Genomic DNA, 20757 nt, shown 5'->3' on the forward strand with positions numbered 1-20757 from the left:
TACTGACCAGGAGCTCTATAAGAAACTAAACTATTACTGACCAGGAGCTCTATAAGAAACTAAACTATTACTGACCAGGAGCTCTATAAGAAACTAAACTATTACTGACCAGGAGCTCTATAACATACTTCAGGCCCTCAAATGTAAAAAAAAGGATGCAGACCTGATGGAATCCGAAATGAGCTAAATGTCAATTGATCCAGATCTGTCAATTTGTACAAAATATATAGAGTACTGCACACACAACAATTACTGAGGTTTACATTTATTTATGCTGAGTAGTTTGTGTCGGGGGGCTAGAGTCAGTCTGTTATATCTGGAGTATTTCTCCTGTCTTATCCGGTGTCCTGTGTGAATTTAAGTATGCTAACCTACAAAGCATTACATGGGCTTGCGCCTACCTATCTCTCTGATTTGGTCCTGTCGTACATACCTACACGTACGCTACGGTCACAAGACGCAGGCCTCCTAATTGTCCCTAGAATTTCTAAGCAAACAGCTGGAGGCAGGGCTTTCTCCTATAGAGCTCCATTTTTATGGAACGGTCTGCCTACCCATGTCAGAGACGCAAACTCGGTCTCAACCTTTAAGTCTTTACTGAAGACTCATCTCTTCAGTGGGTCATATGATTGAGTGTAGTCTGGCCCAGGAGTGGGAAGGTGAACGGAAAGGCTCTGGAGCAACGAACCACCCTTGCTGTCTCTGCCTGGCCGGTTCCCCTCTTTCCACTGGGATTCTCTGCCTCTAACCCTATTACAGGGGCTGAGTCACTGGCTTGCTGGGGCTCTCTCATGCCGTCCCTGGAGGGGGTGCGTCACCTGAGTGGGTTGATTCACTGTTGTGGTCATCCTGTCTGGGTTGGCGCCCCCCCCTTGGGTTGTGCCGTGGCGGAGATCTTTGTGGGCTATACTCAGCCTTGTCTCAGGATGGTAAGTTGGCGGTTGAAGATACCCCTCTAGTGGTGTGGGGGCTGTGCTTTGGCAAAGTGGGTGGGGTTATATCCTTCCTGTTTGGCCCTGTCCGGGGGTGTCCTCGGATGGGGCCACAGTGTCTCCTGACCCCTCCTGTCTCAGCCTCCAGTATTTATGCTGCAGTAGTTTGTGTCGGGGGGCTGGGGTCAGTTTGTTATATCTGGAGTACTTCTCCTGTCCTATTCGGTGTCCTGTGTGAATCTAAGTGTGCGTTCTCTAATTATCTCCTTCTCTCTTTCTTTCTCTCTCTCGGAGGACCTGAGCCCTAGGACCATGCCCCAGGACTACCTGACATGATGACTCCTTGCTGTCCCCAGTCCACCTGGCCATGCTGCTGTTCCAGTTTCAACTGACCTGAGCCCTAGGACCATGCCCCAGGACTACCTGACATGATGACTCCTTGCTGTCCCCAGTCCACCTGGCCATGCTGCTGCTCCAGTTTCAACTTCCACCTGACTGTGCTGCTGCTCCAGTTTCAACTGTTCTGCCTTATTATTATTCGACCATGCTGGTCATTTATGAACATTTGAACATCTTGGCCATGTTCTGTTATAATCTCCACCCGGCACAGCCAGAAGAGGACTGGCCACCCCACATAGCCTGGTTCCTCTCTAGGTTTCTTCCTAGGTTTTGGCCTTTCTAGGGAGTTTTTACTAGCCACCGTGCTTCTACACCTGCATTGCTTGCTGTTTGGGGTTTTAGGCTGGGTTTCTGTACAGCACTTTGAGATATCAGCTGATGTACGAAGGGCTATATAAATAAATTTGATTTGATTTACAACCTTGCGTATGTAACAGTGTGTGCTATAGGTTGGAATACAAAGGTGAATCTGGGTGACAACATAAGGCTGCTTGTTTACAACATTAGTTTTCCACAGGAAGTTCTCTATATGGTTTCTTTCCTTGCCACGACACCTTATAGTATCGCAATACTGTTTGTGTCAACCCTATAAACGACAACCATTAAATAACCCAGCTGTGTAGTCACGACAACAACCATTAAATAACCCAGCTGTGTAGTCACGACAACAACCATTAAATAACCCAGCTGTGTAGTCACTACAACAACCATTAAATAACCCAGCTGTGGACTCACTACAACAACCATTAAATAACCCAGTCCAGGTAACCACCAATCAGCTGTGTAGTCACTACAACAACCAGTAAATAACCCAGTCCAGGTAACCACCAATCAGCTGTGTATTCACTAACCTACAGACTAGAGCCCAGTTCAGCAGTCCTACCCTCTCTGACCCGTGCCAATCCCTGTTGCGAATGATAGAGGTTTGTAGTTAACCAGAACCCAATAAAACCGGAGAATGTGCCATAATCCTGAGTAAGGATTGGGGAAATAACTAGGCCATCACTATACGCTGGGAATGTCTGACAAATTCCGGATCAAATTTTTTTTTATGGTCTTCAAGCGCGAAAACAAATAAAGTCTGTTCAGAAACTGTATGGGTCTGGATCCAGGAAGTTTATTTATTTCATTTTACCTTTATTTAACCTGGCAAATCAGTTAAGAACAAATTCTTATTTTCAATGACGGCCTAGGAACAGTGGGTTAACTGCCTGTTCAGGGGCAGAACGACAGATTTGTACCTTGTCAGCTCGGGGATTTGCACTTGCAACCTTTCGGTTCCCACATAGCACAGATTCCCATTAAATAAAGGTTAAATAAAAAAATTAAAAAAATACAGAGAGAGAAAAACATTCAAATGAAATGCAGTCATTCGTTTTCCAAGATGGCATAGCAGTTCAGACATCTTTTGTCCCGTATATATATATATTTACAACTTTTTTCACATACATTTTATTTTTATTTTCCATCAACTCATCTTCAAAACACTCTCCTGCAACCCGCCTCACCAATTTATATTTATAAAAAAGTATTATTTACCTCAAATCTGTAATCCTCCAAGAAGCTAGCCAGAAACTCCAAGAAGCTAGCCTGAAACTAGTCAGAAGCTAGCCAGGAGCTAGCCCAGAAGCTAGCCCAGAAGCTAATCCAGAAGCTAGTTCAGAAGCTAGTTCAGAAGCTAGTTCAGAAGCTAGTTAGCTTCTTTACTGGCAAATCGTTAGTATTCAGCTAACCACGGTTTGTGGTCATCAGCTATCCTTTAGCTCGAAAATCTATCGCCAGTTTTGTACGGCGCAGCGCGGCTCGGAACGGAACATACCGGACCAATTTTTCTCTCCATGTCCCTGGATTTCAACCGCTAACTCTGGACATTCATACCTGGATCTCACAGCTAGCTAGCTGCTATCCATGTGACTATCGGCTTTCGTCGATTCCGGAGCAAACATCAATTATTCCGGAGCTATCCAGCTCCGTCAATCACTCCTGAGTTCCATCAATCACTCCTGGGCTGCATTCACCTATCCGGACCCATTTTACTGCCTACGCGGAGCCCCACCGGGCCTTCACAACTGGACTGCCGACGTTATCTACCCGAAGGAGTTATCCGGCTGGCTCCTCCGTCGCGACGTTACCTGAACGCCCATCTGCGGCCTGCTAACCGTTAGCTGTCTTATCGGCTGCTATCTGAATAGACAATCGGACAATTTATTTATTTATTTTTATTATTATTATTATGTTTTCTTCTTAGGCCTCTATAACTATAACTATATCTATTGTTTTTATTTTGTTGTTGTTGTGTGATTTGGATTAATCCCCTCTACCACACGGAACCCCACTAATCTACTGACGGAACGCAAGAGGTGGCTAATAACAGACTTGCTAGCTTGCTACCGATGGCCTGGCTAGCTGTCTAAATCGCCGTGACCCCCAACCAACCTCTCCACTCATCGGACCCTTTTGATCACTCAACTAAGCATGCCTCTCCTCAATATGTCTTGTCCATTGCTGTTCTGGTTAGTATTTATTGGCTTATTTCACTGTAGAGCCTCTAGTCCTGCTCACTATACCTTATCCAACCTATTAGTTCCACCACCCACACATGCAATGACATCTCCTGGTTTCATTGATGTTTCTAGAGACAATATCTCTCTCTTCATCACTCAATACCTAGGTTTACCTCCACTGTATTCACATCCTACCATAGCTTTGTCTGTACATTATACCTTGATGCTATTTTATCGCCCCCAGAAACCTCCTTTTACTCTCTGTTCCGGACGTTCTAGACGACCAATTCTTATTGCTTTTAGCCGCACCCTTATTCTACTCCTCCTATGTTCCTCTGGCGATGTAGAGGTGAATCCAGGCCCTGCAGTGCCTAGCTCCACTCCTATTCCCCAGGCGCTCTCTTTTGACGACTTCTGTAACCGTAATAGCCTTGGTTTCATGCATGTTAACATTAGAAGCCTCCTCCCTAAGTTTGTTCTATTCACTGCTTTAGCACACTCTGCCAACCAGGATGTTCTAGCTGTGTCTGAATCCTGGCTTAGGAAGACCACCAAAAATTCTGAAATTTTAATTCCAAACTACAAAATTTTCAGACAAGATAGAACTGCCAAAGGGGGAGGTGTTGCAATCTACTGCAAAGATAGCCTGCAGAGTTCTGTCCTACTATCCAGGTCTGTACCCAAACAATTTGAACTTGTACTTTTAAAAATCCACCTCTCTAAAAACAAGTCTCTCACCGTTGCCGCCTGCTATAGACCACCCTCTGCCCCCAGCTGTGCTCTGGACACCATATGTGAACTGATTGCCCCCCATCTATCTTCAGAGCTCGTGCTGCTAGGGGACCTAAACTGGAACATGCTTAACACCCCAGCCATCCTACAATCTCAACTTGATGCCCTCAATCTCACACAAATGATCAATGAACCTACCAGGTACCTCCCCAAAGCCTTAAACATGGGCACCCTCATAGATATCATCCTAACCAACTTGCCCTCTAAATACACCTCTGCTGTCTTCAACCAAGACCTCAGCGATCACTGCCTCATTGCCTGCATCCATAATGGGTCAGCGGTCAAACGACCTCCACTCATCACTGTAAAACGCTCCCTGAAACACTTCAGCGAGCAGGCCTTTCTAATCGACCTGGCCGGGGTATCCTGGAAGGATATTGATCTCATCCCGTCAGTAGGATGCCTGGATATTCTTTAAAAATGCCTTCCTAACCATCTTAAATAAACATGCCCCATTCAAGAAATTTAGAACCAGGAACAGATATAGCCCTTGGTTCTCCCCAGACCTGACTGCCCTTAACCAACACAAAAACATCCTATGGCGTTCTGCATTAGCATCGAACAGCCCCCGTGATATGCAGCTGTTCAGGGAAGCTAGAAACCATTATACACAGGCAGTTAGAAAAGCCAAGGCTAGCTTTTTCAAGCAGAAATTTGCTTCCTGCAACACTAACTCAAAAAAGTTCTGGGACACTGTAAAGTCCATGGAGAATAAGAACACCTCCTCCCAGCTGCCCACTGCACTGAAGATAGGAAACACTGTCACCACTGATAAATCCACCATAATTGAGAATTTCAATAAGCATTTTTCTACGGCTGGCCATGCTTTCCACCTGGCTACTCCTACCCCGGTCAACAGCACTGCACCCCCAACAGCAACTCGCCCAAGCCTTCCCCATTTCTCCTTCTCCCAAATCCGTTCAGCTGATGTTCTGAAAGAGCTGCAAAATCTGGACCCCTACAAATCAGCCGGGCTAGACAATCTGGACCCTTTCTTTCTAAAATTATCTGCCGAAATTGTTGCCACCCCTATTACTAGCCTGTTCAACCTCTCTTTCGTGTCGTCTGAGATTCCCAAAGATTGGAAAGCAGCTGCGGTCATCCCCCTCTTCAAAGGGGGGGACACTCTTGACCCAAACTGCTACAGACCTATATCTATCCTACCATGCCTTTCTAAGGTCTTCGAAAGCCAAGTCAACAAACAGATTACCGACCATTTCGAATCTCACCATACCTTCTCTGCTATGCAATCTGGTTTCAGAGCTGGTCATGGGTGCACCTCAGCCACGCTCAAGGTCCTAAACGATATCTTAACCGCCATCGATAAGAAACATTACTGTGCAGCTGTATTCATTGATCTGGCCAAGGCTTTCGACTCTGTCAATCACCACATCCTCATCGGCAGACTCGACAGCCTTGGTTTCTCAAATGATTGCCTCGCCTCGTTCACCAACTACTTCTCTGATAGAGTTCAGTGTGTCAAATCGGAGGGTCTGCTGTCCGGACCTCTGGCAGTCTCTATGGGGGTGCCACAGGGTTCAATTCTTGGACCGACTCTCTTCTCTGTATACATCAATGAGGTCGCTCTTGCTGCTGGTGAGTCTCTGATCCACCTCTACGCAGACGACACCATTCTGTATACTTCTGGCCCTTCTTTGGACACTGTGTTAACAACCCTCCAGGCAAGCTTCAATGCCATACAACTCTCCTTCCGTGGCCTCCAATTGCTCTTAAATACAAGTAAAACTAAATGCATGCTCTTCAACCGATCGCTACCTGCACCTACCCACCTGTCCAACATCACTACTCTGGACGACTCTGACTTAGAATACGTGGACAACTACAAATACTTAGGTGTCTGGTTAGACTGTAAACTCTCCTTCCAAGCCCATATCAAACATCTCCAATCCAAAGTTAAATCTAGAATTGGCTTCCTATTTCGCAACAAAGCATCCTTCACTCATGCTGCCAAACATACCCTTGTAAAACTGACCATCCTACCAATCCTCGACTTTGGCGATGTCATTTACAAAATAGCCTCCAATACCCTACTCAACAAATTGGATGCAGTCTATCACAGTGCAATCCATTTTGTCACCAAAGCCCCATATACTACCCACCATTGCGACCTGTACGCTCTCGTTGGTTGGCCCTCGCTTCATACTCGTCGCCTTGTCATCTACAAGACCCTGCTAGGTAAAGTCCCCCCTCATCTCAGCTCGCTGGTCACCATAGCATCTCCCACCTGTAGCACAAGCTCCAGCAGGTATATCTCTCTAGTCACCCCCAAAACCAATTCTTTCTTCGGCCGCCTCTCCTTCCAGTTCTCTGCTGCCAATGACTGGAACGAACTACAAAAATCTCTGAAACTGGAAACACTTATCTCCCTCACTAGCTTTAAGCACCAACTGTCAGAGCAGCTCACAGATTACTGCACCTGTACATAGCCCACCTATAATTTAGCCCAAACAACTACCTCTTTCCCAACTGTATTTAATTTATTTATTTATTTTGCTCCTTTGCACCCCATTATTTTTATTTCTACTTTGCACATTCTTCCATTGCAAATCTACCATTCCAGTGTTTTACTTGCTATATTGTATTTACTTTGCCACCATGGCCTTTTTTTGCCTTTACCTCCCTTATCTCACCTCATTTGCTCACATCGTATTTAGACTTGTTTATACTGTATTATTGACTGTATGTCATGGGGAAATCATGTAGCCATTTAGGGAATATACTATGGCCTGCATGCCGCGTTCCTTCCATCCAAGGAATGAGGGGGAAAACAGACTAGTGGAAATATGTATCTCTGTGTCTCAGCTCTGCGGCTGGGTAAGTGGTTTCCAGATCTGTGGAGGGGCGTGTGTGTGTGTGTGCTGTGTGTGTGTGTGTGCTGTGTGTGTGTGTGTGTGTGTGTTGTGTGTGTGTGTGTGCTGTGTGTGTGTGTGTGTTGTGTTGTGTTGTGTTGTGTTGTGTTGTGTGTGTGTGTGTGTGTGTGTGCTGTGTGTGTGTGTGTGGCAGGCTTACAATGATGTGCAGTACCCTTGTGGAAACACTATGTACCTTCAGGAACGGGATGACGAAGGGTCGGAGCGGGAAGTTGGTCGCTTCTTGGAGCTTGGAGTGGAATTCCTCTATAGTCAACGTGGAATTCTGGGTCAGAGACAGAGAGGGAGAGAGAGAACAGAGAGAGAGGGAGGGGAGAGAGAGAACAGAGAGAGACAGAGAGAGAGAGAGAGAGAGAGAGAGAGAGAGAGAGAGAGAACAGAGAGTGAGAACAGAGAGAGAGGGAGGGGAGTGAGAGAGAGAGAGGGAGGGGAGAGAGAACAGAGAGAAGAGAGAGAGAGAGAGAGAGAGAGAGAGAGAGAGAGAGAGAGAGAGAGAGGGAGGGGAGAGAGAGAACAGAGAGAGAACAGAGAGAGAGAGAGAGAACAGAAAGTGAGAACAGAGAGAGAGGGAGGGGAGAGAGAGAACAGAGAGAGACAGAGAGAGAGAGAGAGAGGGAGGGGAGAGAGAACAGAGAGAAGAGAGAGAGAGAGAGAGAGAGAGAGAGAGAGAACAGAGACAGAGAGAGAACAGAGAGAGAGAGAACAGAGAGAGAGAGAGAGAGAGAGAACAGAGAGAGAGGGAGAACAGAGAGAGAGAGAGAACAGAGAGAGAGAGAGAGAACAGAGAGAGAGGGAGGGGAGAGAGAGAACAGAGAGAGAGAACAGAGAGAGAGAACAGAAAGTGAGAACAGAGAGAGAGGGAGGGGAGAGAGAGAACAGAGAGAGACAGAGAGAGAGAGAGAGAGAGAGAGAGAGAACAGAGAGTGAGAACAGAGAGAGAGAGAGGGAGGGGAGAGAGAGAGAGAGAGAGAGAGAGAGAGAGAGAGAGAGAGAGAGAGAACAGAGAGAGAGAACAGAGAGTGAGAACAGAGAGTGAGAACAGAGAGAGAGAGAGGGAGGGGAGTGAGAGTGAGAGTGAGAGTGAGAGTGAGAGTGAGAGAGAGAGAGAGAGGGGAGGGGAGGGGAGAGAGAACAGAGAGAGAGAGAACAGAGAGAACAGAGAGAGAGAGAGAGACCTGAATACATATGGAATACATTATATGATAATAAGTTATTGGAAGCATGTCCTGCCAAGGATTGAATGATTTTAGTTTAATAGAAGACATATGGAGAGACACAGTGAAAGTCTAGGGAGACAGAGCTAGTTTAGATACCTCTTCTACTCAATACAATGTACATTCCCACCACTAACATCAGAAGAGTAGGGCTCTGGTCAAAAGCATTGCACTAGAAAGTGTTGAGACCCCCTTTTCCACATTTTGTTACGTTACAGCCTCATTCTAAAACGGATTCAATAGTTTCCCAATCTACATCAATCTACACACATAATGACAAAGCAAAAACAGTTTATTTTTTATTTTTTACCAAATACAAAATAAAAACAATTACGGAAATATCACATTTACATAAGTATTCAAACCCTTTACTCAGTACTTTGTTGAAACACCTTTGCCAGCGATTACAGCCTCGAGTCTTCTTGGGTATGAGGTTATAAGCTTGGCACACCTGTATTTGGGGAGTTTCTCCCATTCTTCTCTGCAGGTCCTCTCACGGTCTGTCAGGTTGGATGAGGAACGTCTTTGCACAGCTAATTTCAGGTCTCTCCAGAGATGTTAGATCGGGTTCAAATCCGGGTTCTGGATGGGTCACTCAAGGACACCTGAAGCCACTCCTGCGTTGTCTTGGCTGTGTGCTCAGGGTCGTTGTTCTGTTGGAAGGTGAACCTTCAACCTTCACCCCAGTCTGAGGTCCTGAGTGCTCTGGAGCAGGTTTTCATCAAGGATCTTTCTGTACTTTGCTCCGTTCAGCTTTTCCTCAATCCTGACTTGTCTCCCAGTCCCTTCCACTGAGTAGTGACTGCTGTCTGGCCATTCTACCATAAAGGCCTGATTGGTGGGGTGCTGCAGAGATGGTTGTCCTTCTGGAAGGTTCTCCCAACTCCACATAGGTCACCTCCCTGACCAAGGCCCTTCTCCCCCGATTGCTCAGTTTGGCCGGGTGGCCAGCCCTAGGAAGAGTCTTGGTGGTTCCAAACTTTTTTCCATTTAAGAATGATGGAGGCCACTGTGTTCTTGGGGACCTTCAATGCTGTGGACATTTTTTGGTACCCTTCCCCAGATCTGTGTCTCAACACAATCCTGTCTTGTAGCTCTACAGACAATTCCTTCGAACTCAAAACTTGTTTTTTGCTCTGACATGCACTGTCAACTGTGGCACATTATATAGACAGATGTGTGTCTTCCCAAATCATGTCCAATCAATTGAATTTACCACAGGTGGACTCCAATCAAGTTGTAGAAACATCTCAAGGATGATCAATGGAAACAGGAAGCACCTGAGCTCAATGTCTCATAACAAAGGGTCTGAATACTGATGAGGTATTTCTGTTTTCATTTGTAATGAATTTGCCAAAATGTCCAAAAAACTGTTTTCGCTTTGTCTTAATGGGGTATTGTGGGTAGATTGCTGAATTCTTTTTCTAATCCATTTTTAGAATAAGGCTGTAACGTAACAAAATGTGGAAAAAGTCAATGGGTCTGACTACTTTCAGAAGGCAGTGGGGATGGGTGCCATTTTGGAACATAACACCACAGTGATTCAGCTGTGTCTCTACAGCAGTGGGGATGGGGTGCCATTTTGGAACATAACACCACAGTGATTCAGCTGTGTCTCTACAGCAGTGGGGATGGGGTGCCATTTTGGAACATAACACCACAGTGATTCAGCTGTGTCTCTACAGCAGTGGGGATGGGGTGCCATTTTGGAACATAACACCACAGTGATTCAGTACAACTGTGTCTCTACAGCAGTGGGGATGGGTGCCATTTTGGAACATAACACCACAGTGATTCAGTACAACTGTGTCTCTACAGCAGTGGGGATGGGTGCCATTTTGGAACAAAACACCACAGTGATTCAGTACAACTGTGTCTCTACAGCAGTGGGGATGGGTGCCATTTTGGAACATAACACCACAGTGATTCAGCTGTGTCTCTACAGCAGTGGGGATGGGTGCCATTTTGGAACATAACACCACAGTGATTCAGCTGTGTCTCTACAGCAGTGGGGATGGGGTGCCATTTGGAATATAACACCACAGTGATTCAGTACAACTGTGTCTCTACAGCATTAGGGATGGGTGCCATTTTGGAACATAACACCACAGTGATTCAGCTCTGTCTCTACAGCAGTGGGGATGGGGTGCCATTTTGGAACATAACACCACAGTGATTCAGCTGTGTCTCTACAGCAGTGGGGATGGGTGCCATTTTGGAACATAACACCACAGTGATTCAGCTGTGTCTCTACAGCAGTGGGGATGGGTGCCATTTTGGAACATAACACCACAGTGATTCAGCTGTGTCTCTATAGCAGTGGGGATGGGTTGCCATTTTGGAACATAACACCACAGTGATTCAGTACAAATGTGTCTCTACAGCAGTGGTGATGGGTGCCATTTTGGAACCTAACACCACAGTGATTCAGCTGTGTCTCTACAGCAGTGGGGATGGGTGCCATTTTGGAACCTAACACCACAGTGATTCAGCTGTGTCTCTACAGCAGTGGGGATGGGTGCCATTTTGGAACATAACACCACAGTGATTCAGCTGTGTCTCTACAGCAGTGGGGATGGGTGCCATTTTGGAATATAACACCACAGTGATTCAGTACAACTGTGTCTCTACAGCAGTGGGGATGGGTGCCATTTTGGAACATAACACCACAGTGATTCAGCTGTGTCTCTACAGCAGTGGGGATGGGTGCCATTTTGGAACAAAACACCACAGTGATTCAGTACAACTGTGTCTCTACAGCAGTGGGGATGGGTGCCATTTTGGAATATAACACCACAGTGATTCAGTACAACTGTGTCTCTACAGCAGTGGGGATGGGTGCCATTTTGGAACATAACACCACAGTGATTAAGCTCTGTCTCTACAGCAGTGGGGATGGGTGCCATTTTGGAACATAACACCACAGTGATTCAGCTGTGTCTCTACAGCAGTGGGGATGGGTGCCATTTTGGAACATAACACCACAGTGATTCAGCTGTGTCTCTACAGCAGTGGGGATGGGTGCCATTTTGGAACATAACACCACAGTGATTCAGCTGTGTCTCTACAGCAGTGGGGATGGGTGCCATTTTGGAACATAACACCACAGTGATTCAGCTGTGTCTCTACAGCAGTGGGGATGGGTGCCATTTTGGAACATAACACCACAGTGATTCAGCTGTGTCTCTACAGCAGTGGGGATGGGTGCCATTTTGGAACATAACACCACAGTGATTCAGCTGTGTCTCTACAGCAGTGGGGATGGGTGCCATTTTGGAACATAACACCACAGTGATTCAGCTGTGTCTCTACAGCAGTGGGGATGGGGTGCCATTTGGAATATAACACCACAGTGATTCAGTACAACTGTGTCTCTACAGCAGTAGAGATGGGTGCCATTTTGGAACATAACACCACAGTGATTCAGCTGTGTCTCTACAGCAGTGGGGATGGGTGCCATTTTGGAACATAACACCACAGTGATTCAGCTGTGTCTCTACAGCAGTGGGGATGGGTGCCATTTTGGAACATAACACCACAGTGATTCAGCTGTGTCTCTATAGCAGTGGGGATGGGTTGCCATTTTGGAACATAACACCACAGTGATTCAGTACAAATGTGTCTCTACAGCAGTGGTGATGGGTGCCATTTTGGAACCTAACACCACAGTGATTCAGCTGTGTCTCTACAGCAGTGGGGATGGGTGCCATTTTGGAACCTAACACCACAGTGATTCAGCTGTGTCTCTACAGCAGTGGGGATGGGTGCCATTTTGGAACATAACACCACAGTGATTCAGCTGTGTCTCTACAGCAGTGGGGATGGGTGCCATTTTGGAATATAACACCACAGTGATTCAGTACAACTGTGTCTCTACAGCAGTGGGGATGGGTGCCATTTTGGAACATAACACCACAGTGATTCAGCTGTGTCTCTACAGCAGTGGGGATGGGTGCCATTTTGGAACAAAACACCACAGTGATTCAGTACAACTGTGTCTCTACAGCAGTGGGGATGGGTGCCATTTTGGAATATAACACCACAGTGATTCAGTACAACTGTGTCTCTACAGCAGTGGGGATGGGTGCCATTTTGGAACATAACACCACAGTGATTCAGCTCTGTCTCTACAGCAGTGGGGATGGGTGCCATTTTGGAACATAACACCACAGTGATTCAGCTGTGTCTCTACAGCAGTGGGGATGGGTGCCATTTTGGAACATAACACCACAGTGATTCAGCTGTGTCTCTACAGCAGTGGGGATGGGTGCCATTTTGGAACATAACACCACAGTGATTCAGCTGTGTCTCTACAGCAGTGGGGATGGGTGCCATTTTGGAACATAACACCACAGTGATTCAGCTGTGTCTCTACAGCAGTGGGGATGGGTGCCATTTTGGAACATAACACCACAGTGATTCAGCTGTGTCTCTACAGCAGTGGGGATGGGTGCCATTTTGGAACATAACACCACAGTGATTCAGCTGTGTCTCTACAGCAGTGGGGATGGGTGCCATTTTGGAACATAACACCACAGTGATTCAGCTGTGTCTCTACAGCAGTGGGGATGGGTGCCATTTTGGAACAAAACACCACAGTGATTCAGTACAACTGTGTCTCTACAGCAGTGGGGATGGGTGCCATTTTGGAACATAACACCACAGTGATTCAGCTGTGTCTCTACAGCAGTGGGGATGGGTGCCATTTTGGAACATAACACCACAGTGATTCAGCTGTGTCTCTACAGCAGTGGGGATGGGTGCCATTTTGGAACATAACACCACAGTGATTCAGCTGTGTCTCTACAGCAGTGGGGATGGGTGCCATTTTGGAACATAACACCACAGTGATTCAGCTGTGTCTCTACAGCAGTGGGGATGGGTGCCATTTTGGAACATAACACCACAGTGATTCAGCTGTGTCTCTACAGCAGTGGGGATGGGTGCCATTTTGGAACATAACACCACAGTGATTCAGCTGTGTCTCTACAGCAGTGGGGATGGGTGCCATTTTGGAACATAACACCACAGTGATTCAGCTGTGTCTCTACAGCAGTGGGGATGGGTGCCATTTTGGAACATAACACCACAGTGATTCAGCTGTGTCTCTACAGCAGTGGGGATGGGTGCCATTTTGGAACAAAACACCACAGTGATTCAGTACAACTGTGTCTCTACAGCAGTGGGGATGGGTGCCATTTTGGAACATAACACCACAGTGATTCAGCTGTGTCTCTACAGCAGTGGGGATGGGTGCCATTTTGGAACATAACACCACAGTGATTCAGCTGTGTCTCTACAGCAGTGGGGATGGGTGCCATTTTGGAACATAACACCACAGTGATTCAGCTGTGTCTCTACAGCAGTGGGGATGGGTGCCATTTTGGAACATAACACCACAGTGATTCAGCTGTGTCTCTACAGCAGTGGGGATGGGTGCCATTTTGGAACATAACACCACAGTGATTCAGCTGTGTCTCTACAGCAGTGGGGATGGGTGCCATTTTGGAACATAACACCACAGTGATTCAGCTGTGTCTCTACAGCAGTGGGGATGGGTGCCATTTTGGAACATAACACCACAGTGATTCAGCTGTGTCTCTACAGCAGTGGGGATGGGTGCCATTTTGGAACATAACACCACAGTGATTCAGCTGTGTCTCTACAGCAGTGGGGATGGGTGCCATTTTGGAACATAACACCACAGTGATTCAGCTGTGTCTCTACAGCAGTGGGGATGGGTGCCATTTTGGAACATAACACCACAGTGATTCAGCTGTGTCTCTACAGCAGTGGGGATGGGTGCCATTTTGGAACATAACACCACAGTGATTCAGCTGTGTCTCTACAGCAGTGGGGATGGGTGCCATTTTGGAACATAACACCACAGTGATTCAGCTGTGTCTCTACAGCAGTGGGGATGGGTGCCATTTTGGAACATAACACCACAGTGATTCAGCTGTGTCTCTACAGCAGTGGGGATGGGTGCCATTTTGGAACATAACACCACAGTGATTCAGCTGTGTCTCTACAGCAGTGGGGATGGGTGCCATTTTGGAACAAAACACCACAGTGATTCAGTACAACTGTGTCTCTACAGCAGTGGGGATGGGTGCCATTTTGGAACATAACACCACAGTGATTCAGCTGTGTCTCTACAGCAGTGGGGATGGGTGCCATTTTGGAACATAACACCACAGTGATTCAGCTGTGTCTCTACAGCAGTGGGGATGGGTGCCATTTTGGAACATAACACCACAGTGATTCAGCTGTGTCTCTACAGCAGTGGGGATGGGTGCCATTTTGGAACATAACACCACAGTGATTCAGCTGTGTCTCTACAGCAGTGGGGATGGGTGCCATTTTGGAACATAACACCACAGTGATTCAGCTGTGTCTCTACAGCAGTGGGGATGGGTGCCATTTTGGAACATAACACCACAGTGATTCAGCTGTGTCTCTACAGCAGTGGGGATGGGTGCCATTTTGGAACATAACACCACAGTGATTCAGCTGTGTCTCTACAGCAGTGGGGATGGGTGCCATTTTGGAACATAACACCACAGTGATTCAGCTGTGTCTCTACAGCAGTGGGGATGGGTGCCATTTTGGAACATAACACCACAGTGATTCAGCTGTGTCTCTACAGCAGTGGGGATGGGTGCCATTTTGGAACAAAACACCACAGTGATTCAGTACAACTGTGTCTCTACAGCAGTGGGGATGGGTGCCATTTTGGAACATAACACCACAGTGATTCAGCTGTGTCTCTACAGCAGTGGGGATGGGTGCCATTTTGGAACATAACACCACAGTGATTCAGCTGTGTCTCTACAGCAGTGGGGATGGGTGCCATTTTGGAACATAACACCACAGTGATTCAGCTGTGTCTCTACAGCAGTGGGGATGGGTGCCATTTTGGAACATAACACCACAGTGATTCAGCTGTGTCTCTACAGCAGTGGGGATGGGTGCCATTTTGGAACATAACACCACAGTGATTCAGCTGTGTCTCTACAGCAGTGGGGATGGGTGCCATTTTGGAACATAACACCACAGTGATTCAGCTGTGTCTCTACAGCAGTGGGGATGGGTGCCATTTTGGAACATAACACCACAGTGATTCAGCTGTGTCTCTACAGCAGTGGGGATGGGTGCCATTTTGGAACAAAACACCACAGTGATTCAGTACAACTGTGTCTCTACAGCAGTGGGGATGGGTGCCATTTTGGAACATAACACCACAGTGATTCAGCTGTGTCTCTACAGCAGTGGGGATGGGTGCCATTTTGGAACATAACACCACAGTGATTCAGCTGTGTCTCTACAGCAGTGGGGATGGGTGCCATTTTGGAACATAACACCACAGTGATTCAGCTGTGTCTCTACAGCAGTGGGGATGGGTGCCATTTTGGAACATAACACCACAGTGATTCAGCTGTGTCTCTACAGCAGTGGGGATGGGTGCCATTTTGGAACATAACACCACAGTGATTCAGCTGTGTCTCTACAGCAGTGGGGATGGGTGCCATTTTGGAACATAACACCACAGTGATTCAGCTGTGTCTCTACAGCAGTGGGGATGGGTGCCATTTTGGAACATAACACCACAGTGATTCAGCTGTGTCTCTACAGCAGTGGGGATGGGTGCCATTTTGGAACATAACACCACAGTGATTCAGCTGTGTCTCTACAGCAGTGGGGATGGGTGCCATTTTGGAACATAACACCACAGTGATTCAGCTGTGTCTCTACAGCAGTGGGGATGGGTGCCATTTTGGAACATAACACCACAGTGATTCAGCTGTGTCTCTACAGCAGTGGGGATGGGTGCCATTTTGGAACATAACACCACAGTGATTCAGCTGTGTCTCTACAGCAGTGGGGATGGGTGCCATTTTGGAACATAACACCACAGTGATTCAGCTGTGTCTCTACAGCAGTGGGGATGGGTGCCATTTTGGAACATAACACCACAGTGATTCAGCTGTGTCTCTACAGCAGTGGGGATGGGTGCCATTTTGGAACAAAACACCACAGTGATTCAGTACAACTGTGTCTCTACAGCAGTGGGGATGGGTGCCATTTTGGAACATAACACCACAGTGATTCAGCTGTGTCTCTACAGCAGTGGGGATGGGTGCCATTTTGGAACATAACACCACAGTGATTCAGCTGTGTCTCTACAGCAGTGGGGATGGGTGCCATTTTGGAACATAACACCACAGTGATTCAGCTGTGTCTCTACAGCAGTGGGGATGGGTGCCATTTTGGAACATAACACCACAGTGATTCAGCTGTGTCTCTACAGCAGTGGGGATGGGTGCCATTTTGGAACATAACACCACAGTGATTCAGCTCTGTCTCTACAGCAGTGGGGATGGGTGCCATTTTGGAACATAACACCACAGTGATTCAGCTGTGTCTCTACAGCAGTGGGGATGGGTGCCATTTTGGAACATAACACCACAGTGATTCAGCTGTGTCTCTACAGCAGTGGGGATGGGTGCCATTTTGGAACATAACACCACAGTGATTCAGCTGTGTCTCTACAGCAGTGGGGATGGGTGCCATTTTGGAACATAACACCACAGTGATTCAGCTGTGTCTCTACAGCAGTGGGGATGGGTGCCATTTTGGAACATAACACCACAGTGATTCAGCTGTGTCTCTACAGCAGTGGGGATGGGTGCCATTTTGGAACATAACACCACAGTGATTCAGCTGTGTCTCTACAGCAGTGGGGATGGGTGCCATTTTGGAACATAACACCACAGTGATTCAGCTGTGTCTCTACAGCAGTGGGGATGGGTGCCATTTTGGAACATAACACCACAGTGATTCAGCTGTGTCTCTACAGCAGTGGGGATGGGTGCCATTTTGGAACATAACACCACAGTGATTCAGCTGTGTCTCTACAGCAGTGGGGATGGGTGCCATTTTGGAACATAACACCACAGTGATTCAGCTGTGTCTCTACAGCAGTGGGGATGGGTGCCATTTTGGAACATAACACCACAGTGATTCAGCTGTGTCTCTACAGCAGTGGGGATGGGTGCCATTTTGGAACATAACACCACAGTGATTCAGCTGTGTCTCTACAGCAGTGGGGATGGGTGCCATTTTGGAACATAACACCACAGTGATTCAGCTCTGTCTCTACAGCAGTGGGGATGGGTGCCATTTTGGAACATAACACCACAGTGATTCAGCTGTGTCTCTACAGCAGTGGGGATGGGTGCCATTTTGGAACATAACACCACAGTGATTCAGCTCTGTCTCTACAGCAGTGGGGATGGGTGCCATTTTGGAACATAACACCACAGTGATTCAGCTCTGTCTCTACAGCAGTGGGGATGGGTGCCATTTTGGAACATAACACCACAGTGATTCAGCTCTGTCTCTACAGCAGTGGTTCCCAAAATGTTTTCTTTCTTTTTATAGTCCCGTACCCCTTCAAACATTCAACCTCCAGCTGTACCCCCTCTAGCACCAGGGTCAGCTGTACCCCCTCTAGCACCAGGGTCAGCAGTACTCCCTCTAGCACCAGGATCAGCTCACTCTCAAATGGTGTTTTTTTGCCATCATTGTAAGCCTGCCACACACACACACACACACACACACTATACTATACATTTATTCAACATCAGAATGAGTGTGTTTTTGTCACAACCCGGGTTGTGGGAAGTGATAAAGAGCTCTTATAGGACCAGGGCACAAATAATACTATAATAATAATCAATCATTTTGCTATTTATTTACATGTGAAACTGTATTTGTTAATCAAATGAATAACACACCACAGGTTAATGAGAAGGGCTTGAAAAGATGCACATAACTCTGCAATGGTGGGTTGTATTGGAGAGAGTGTCTGTCTTAAATCATTTTCCACACACAGTCTGTGCCTGAATTTCGTTTTCATGCTAGTGAGGGCCGAGAATCCACTCTCACATAGGTACGTGGTTGCAAAGGGCATCAGTGTCTTAACAGCACGATTTGCCAAGGCAGGATACTCTGAGCGCAGCCCTATCAGGAAATCTGGCTGCGGCTTCTGATTCAATTCAATTTTCACAGAACCGTTTGTTGCAATTTTGACGAGGCTCTGTTGTTCAGATATCGGTAAGTGGACTGGATGCATGAAAAGGAATCCAGACGTTCGTGTCATCTGTTTTCAGATGCGTAATACCCAACTCATTCAGGGGCTTTGCTATATCACGTTCCCTAAGCTTCAGTTCATTTGCACACAAAGAAATCATACAATGATGGAAAGACCTGTGTGTTGTCCTTGTTAATGCAGACAGAGAAGAGCTTCAACTTCTTAATCATAGGCTCAATTTTGTTCCGCACTTTGAATATAGTTGTGGAGAGTCCCTGTGATCCTAGATTCAGATCATTCAGGCGAGAAAAAACATCACCCAGATAGGCCAGTCATGTGAGAAACTCGTCATTGTCACGTTCTGACCTTAGTTCTATTGTTATGTCTTTGTTTTAGTATGGTCAGGGCGTGAGTTGGGTGGGTTGTCTATGTTCCTTTTTCTATGTTTTTGGATTTCTGTGTTTGGCCTGGTATGGTTCTCAATCTGTGGCAGCTGTTTATCGTTGTCCCTGATTGAGAACCATATTTAGGTAGCCTGGTTTCACTTTTGAGTTGTGGGTGATTATTTTCAGTGATAGTGTTTGTTACATGGGACTGTTTCATTTGTTTCACTTTGTTATTTTGTATTTTTGTAGCGTTCAGTTTGTCTTATTAAAATGGACACTTAGCACGCTGCAAATTGGTCCGACCTCTCTTACTCCTCATCAGAGTAAGACGAGGAGCGTTACTGTCATCATGGAAGCGGACAAGTGAAAATGATGGTAAAGAAGTAAAGAAAGCTCGTCTCTCAATTTAAAAAAAACGTGTCAATACTTTCACCCTTGATAACCAGCGCACTTCTGTTGTAAAAGCGTTACATGGTCGCTGTTCATATCATTGCATAACGCAGAAAATAAACAAGAGTTCAGGGGCCTTTTGCTTTAACAAAGTTAACAATTTTTACTGTAGTGTCCAAAACATCTTTCAAGCTGTCAGGCATTCCCTTGGCAGCAAGAGCCTCTCGGCGGATGCTGCAGTGTACCCAAGAGCCTCTCGGTGGATGCTGCAGTGTACCCAAGTGGCGTCGGGAGAAACTGCTTGCACGTGCGTTACCACTCCACTGTCTCCCTGTCATGGCTTTTGTGCCATCAGTACAGACACCAACACATCTTGACCAAAGTCCATTTGATGTCACAAAGCTGTCCAGTACTTTAAAAATATCCTCTCCTGTTGCCCTGGTTACCAGTGGTTTGCAGAAGAGGATGTCTTCCTTAATTGACCCCCCATAAACGTAACAGACATATACCAGGAGCTGTGCCAGGCCTGTTGACTCATCCAGCTGTAACAGACATATACCAGGTGCTGTGCCAGGCCTGTTGACTCATCCAGCTGTAACAGACATATACCAGGAGTTGTGCCAGGCCCTGTTGACTCATCCAGCTGTAACAGACATATACCAGGAGCTGTGCCAGGCCTGTTGACTCATCCAGCTGTAACAGACATATACCAGGAGCTGAGCCAGGCCTGTTGACTCATCCAGCTGTAACAGACATATACCAGGAGCTGTGCCAGGCCTGTTGACTCATCCAGCTGTAACAGACATATACCAGGAGCTGTGCCAGGCCCACCACGTCTGTTGACTCATCCAGCTGTAACAGACATATACCAGGAGCTGAGCCAGGTGTCTGTTGACTCATCCAGCTGTAACAGACATATACCAGGAGCTGAGCCAGGTGTCTGTTGACTCATCCAGCTGTAACAGACATATACCAGGAGCTGTGCCAGGCCTGTTGACTCATCCAGCTGTAACAGACATATACCAGGAGCTGTGCCAGGCCTGTTGACTCATCCAGCTGTAACAGACATATACCAGGAGCTGTGCCAGGCCTGTTGACTCATCCAGCTGTAACAGACATATACCAGGAGCTGTGCCAGGCCTGTTGACTCATC

At 46.8% G+C, this 20757-nt stretch overlaps 1 protein-coding gene across 1 annotated transcript in view; it reads right to left on the reverse strand.

Annotated features, from left to right (window-relative positions):
• LOC109886786 (protein CBFA2T1-like) overlaps nt 1-20757 on the reverse strand; it is a 246884-nt gene that overhangs the window by 81060 nt on the left and 145067 nt on the right. Inside the window, 1 exon segment of the mRNA XM_031794995.1 lies at nt 7694-7783. Within this exon segment, the coding sequence (XP_031650855.1) occupies nt 7694-7783 (90 nt within the window).

Source organism: Oncorhynchus kisutch, linkage group LG17 (genome assembly GCF_002021735.2).
Source record: "Oncorhynchus kisutch isolate 150728-3 linkage group LG17, Okis_V2, whole genome shotgun sequence".
NCBI classification, from domain to species: Eukaryota; Metazoa; Chordata; class Actinopteri; order Salmoniformes; family Salmonidae; genus Oncorhynchus; species Oncorhynchus kisutch.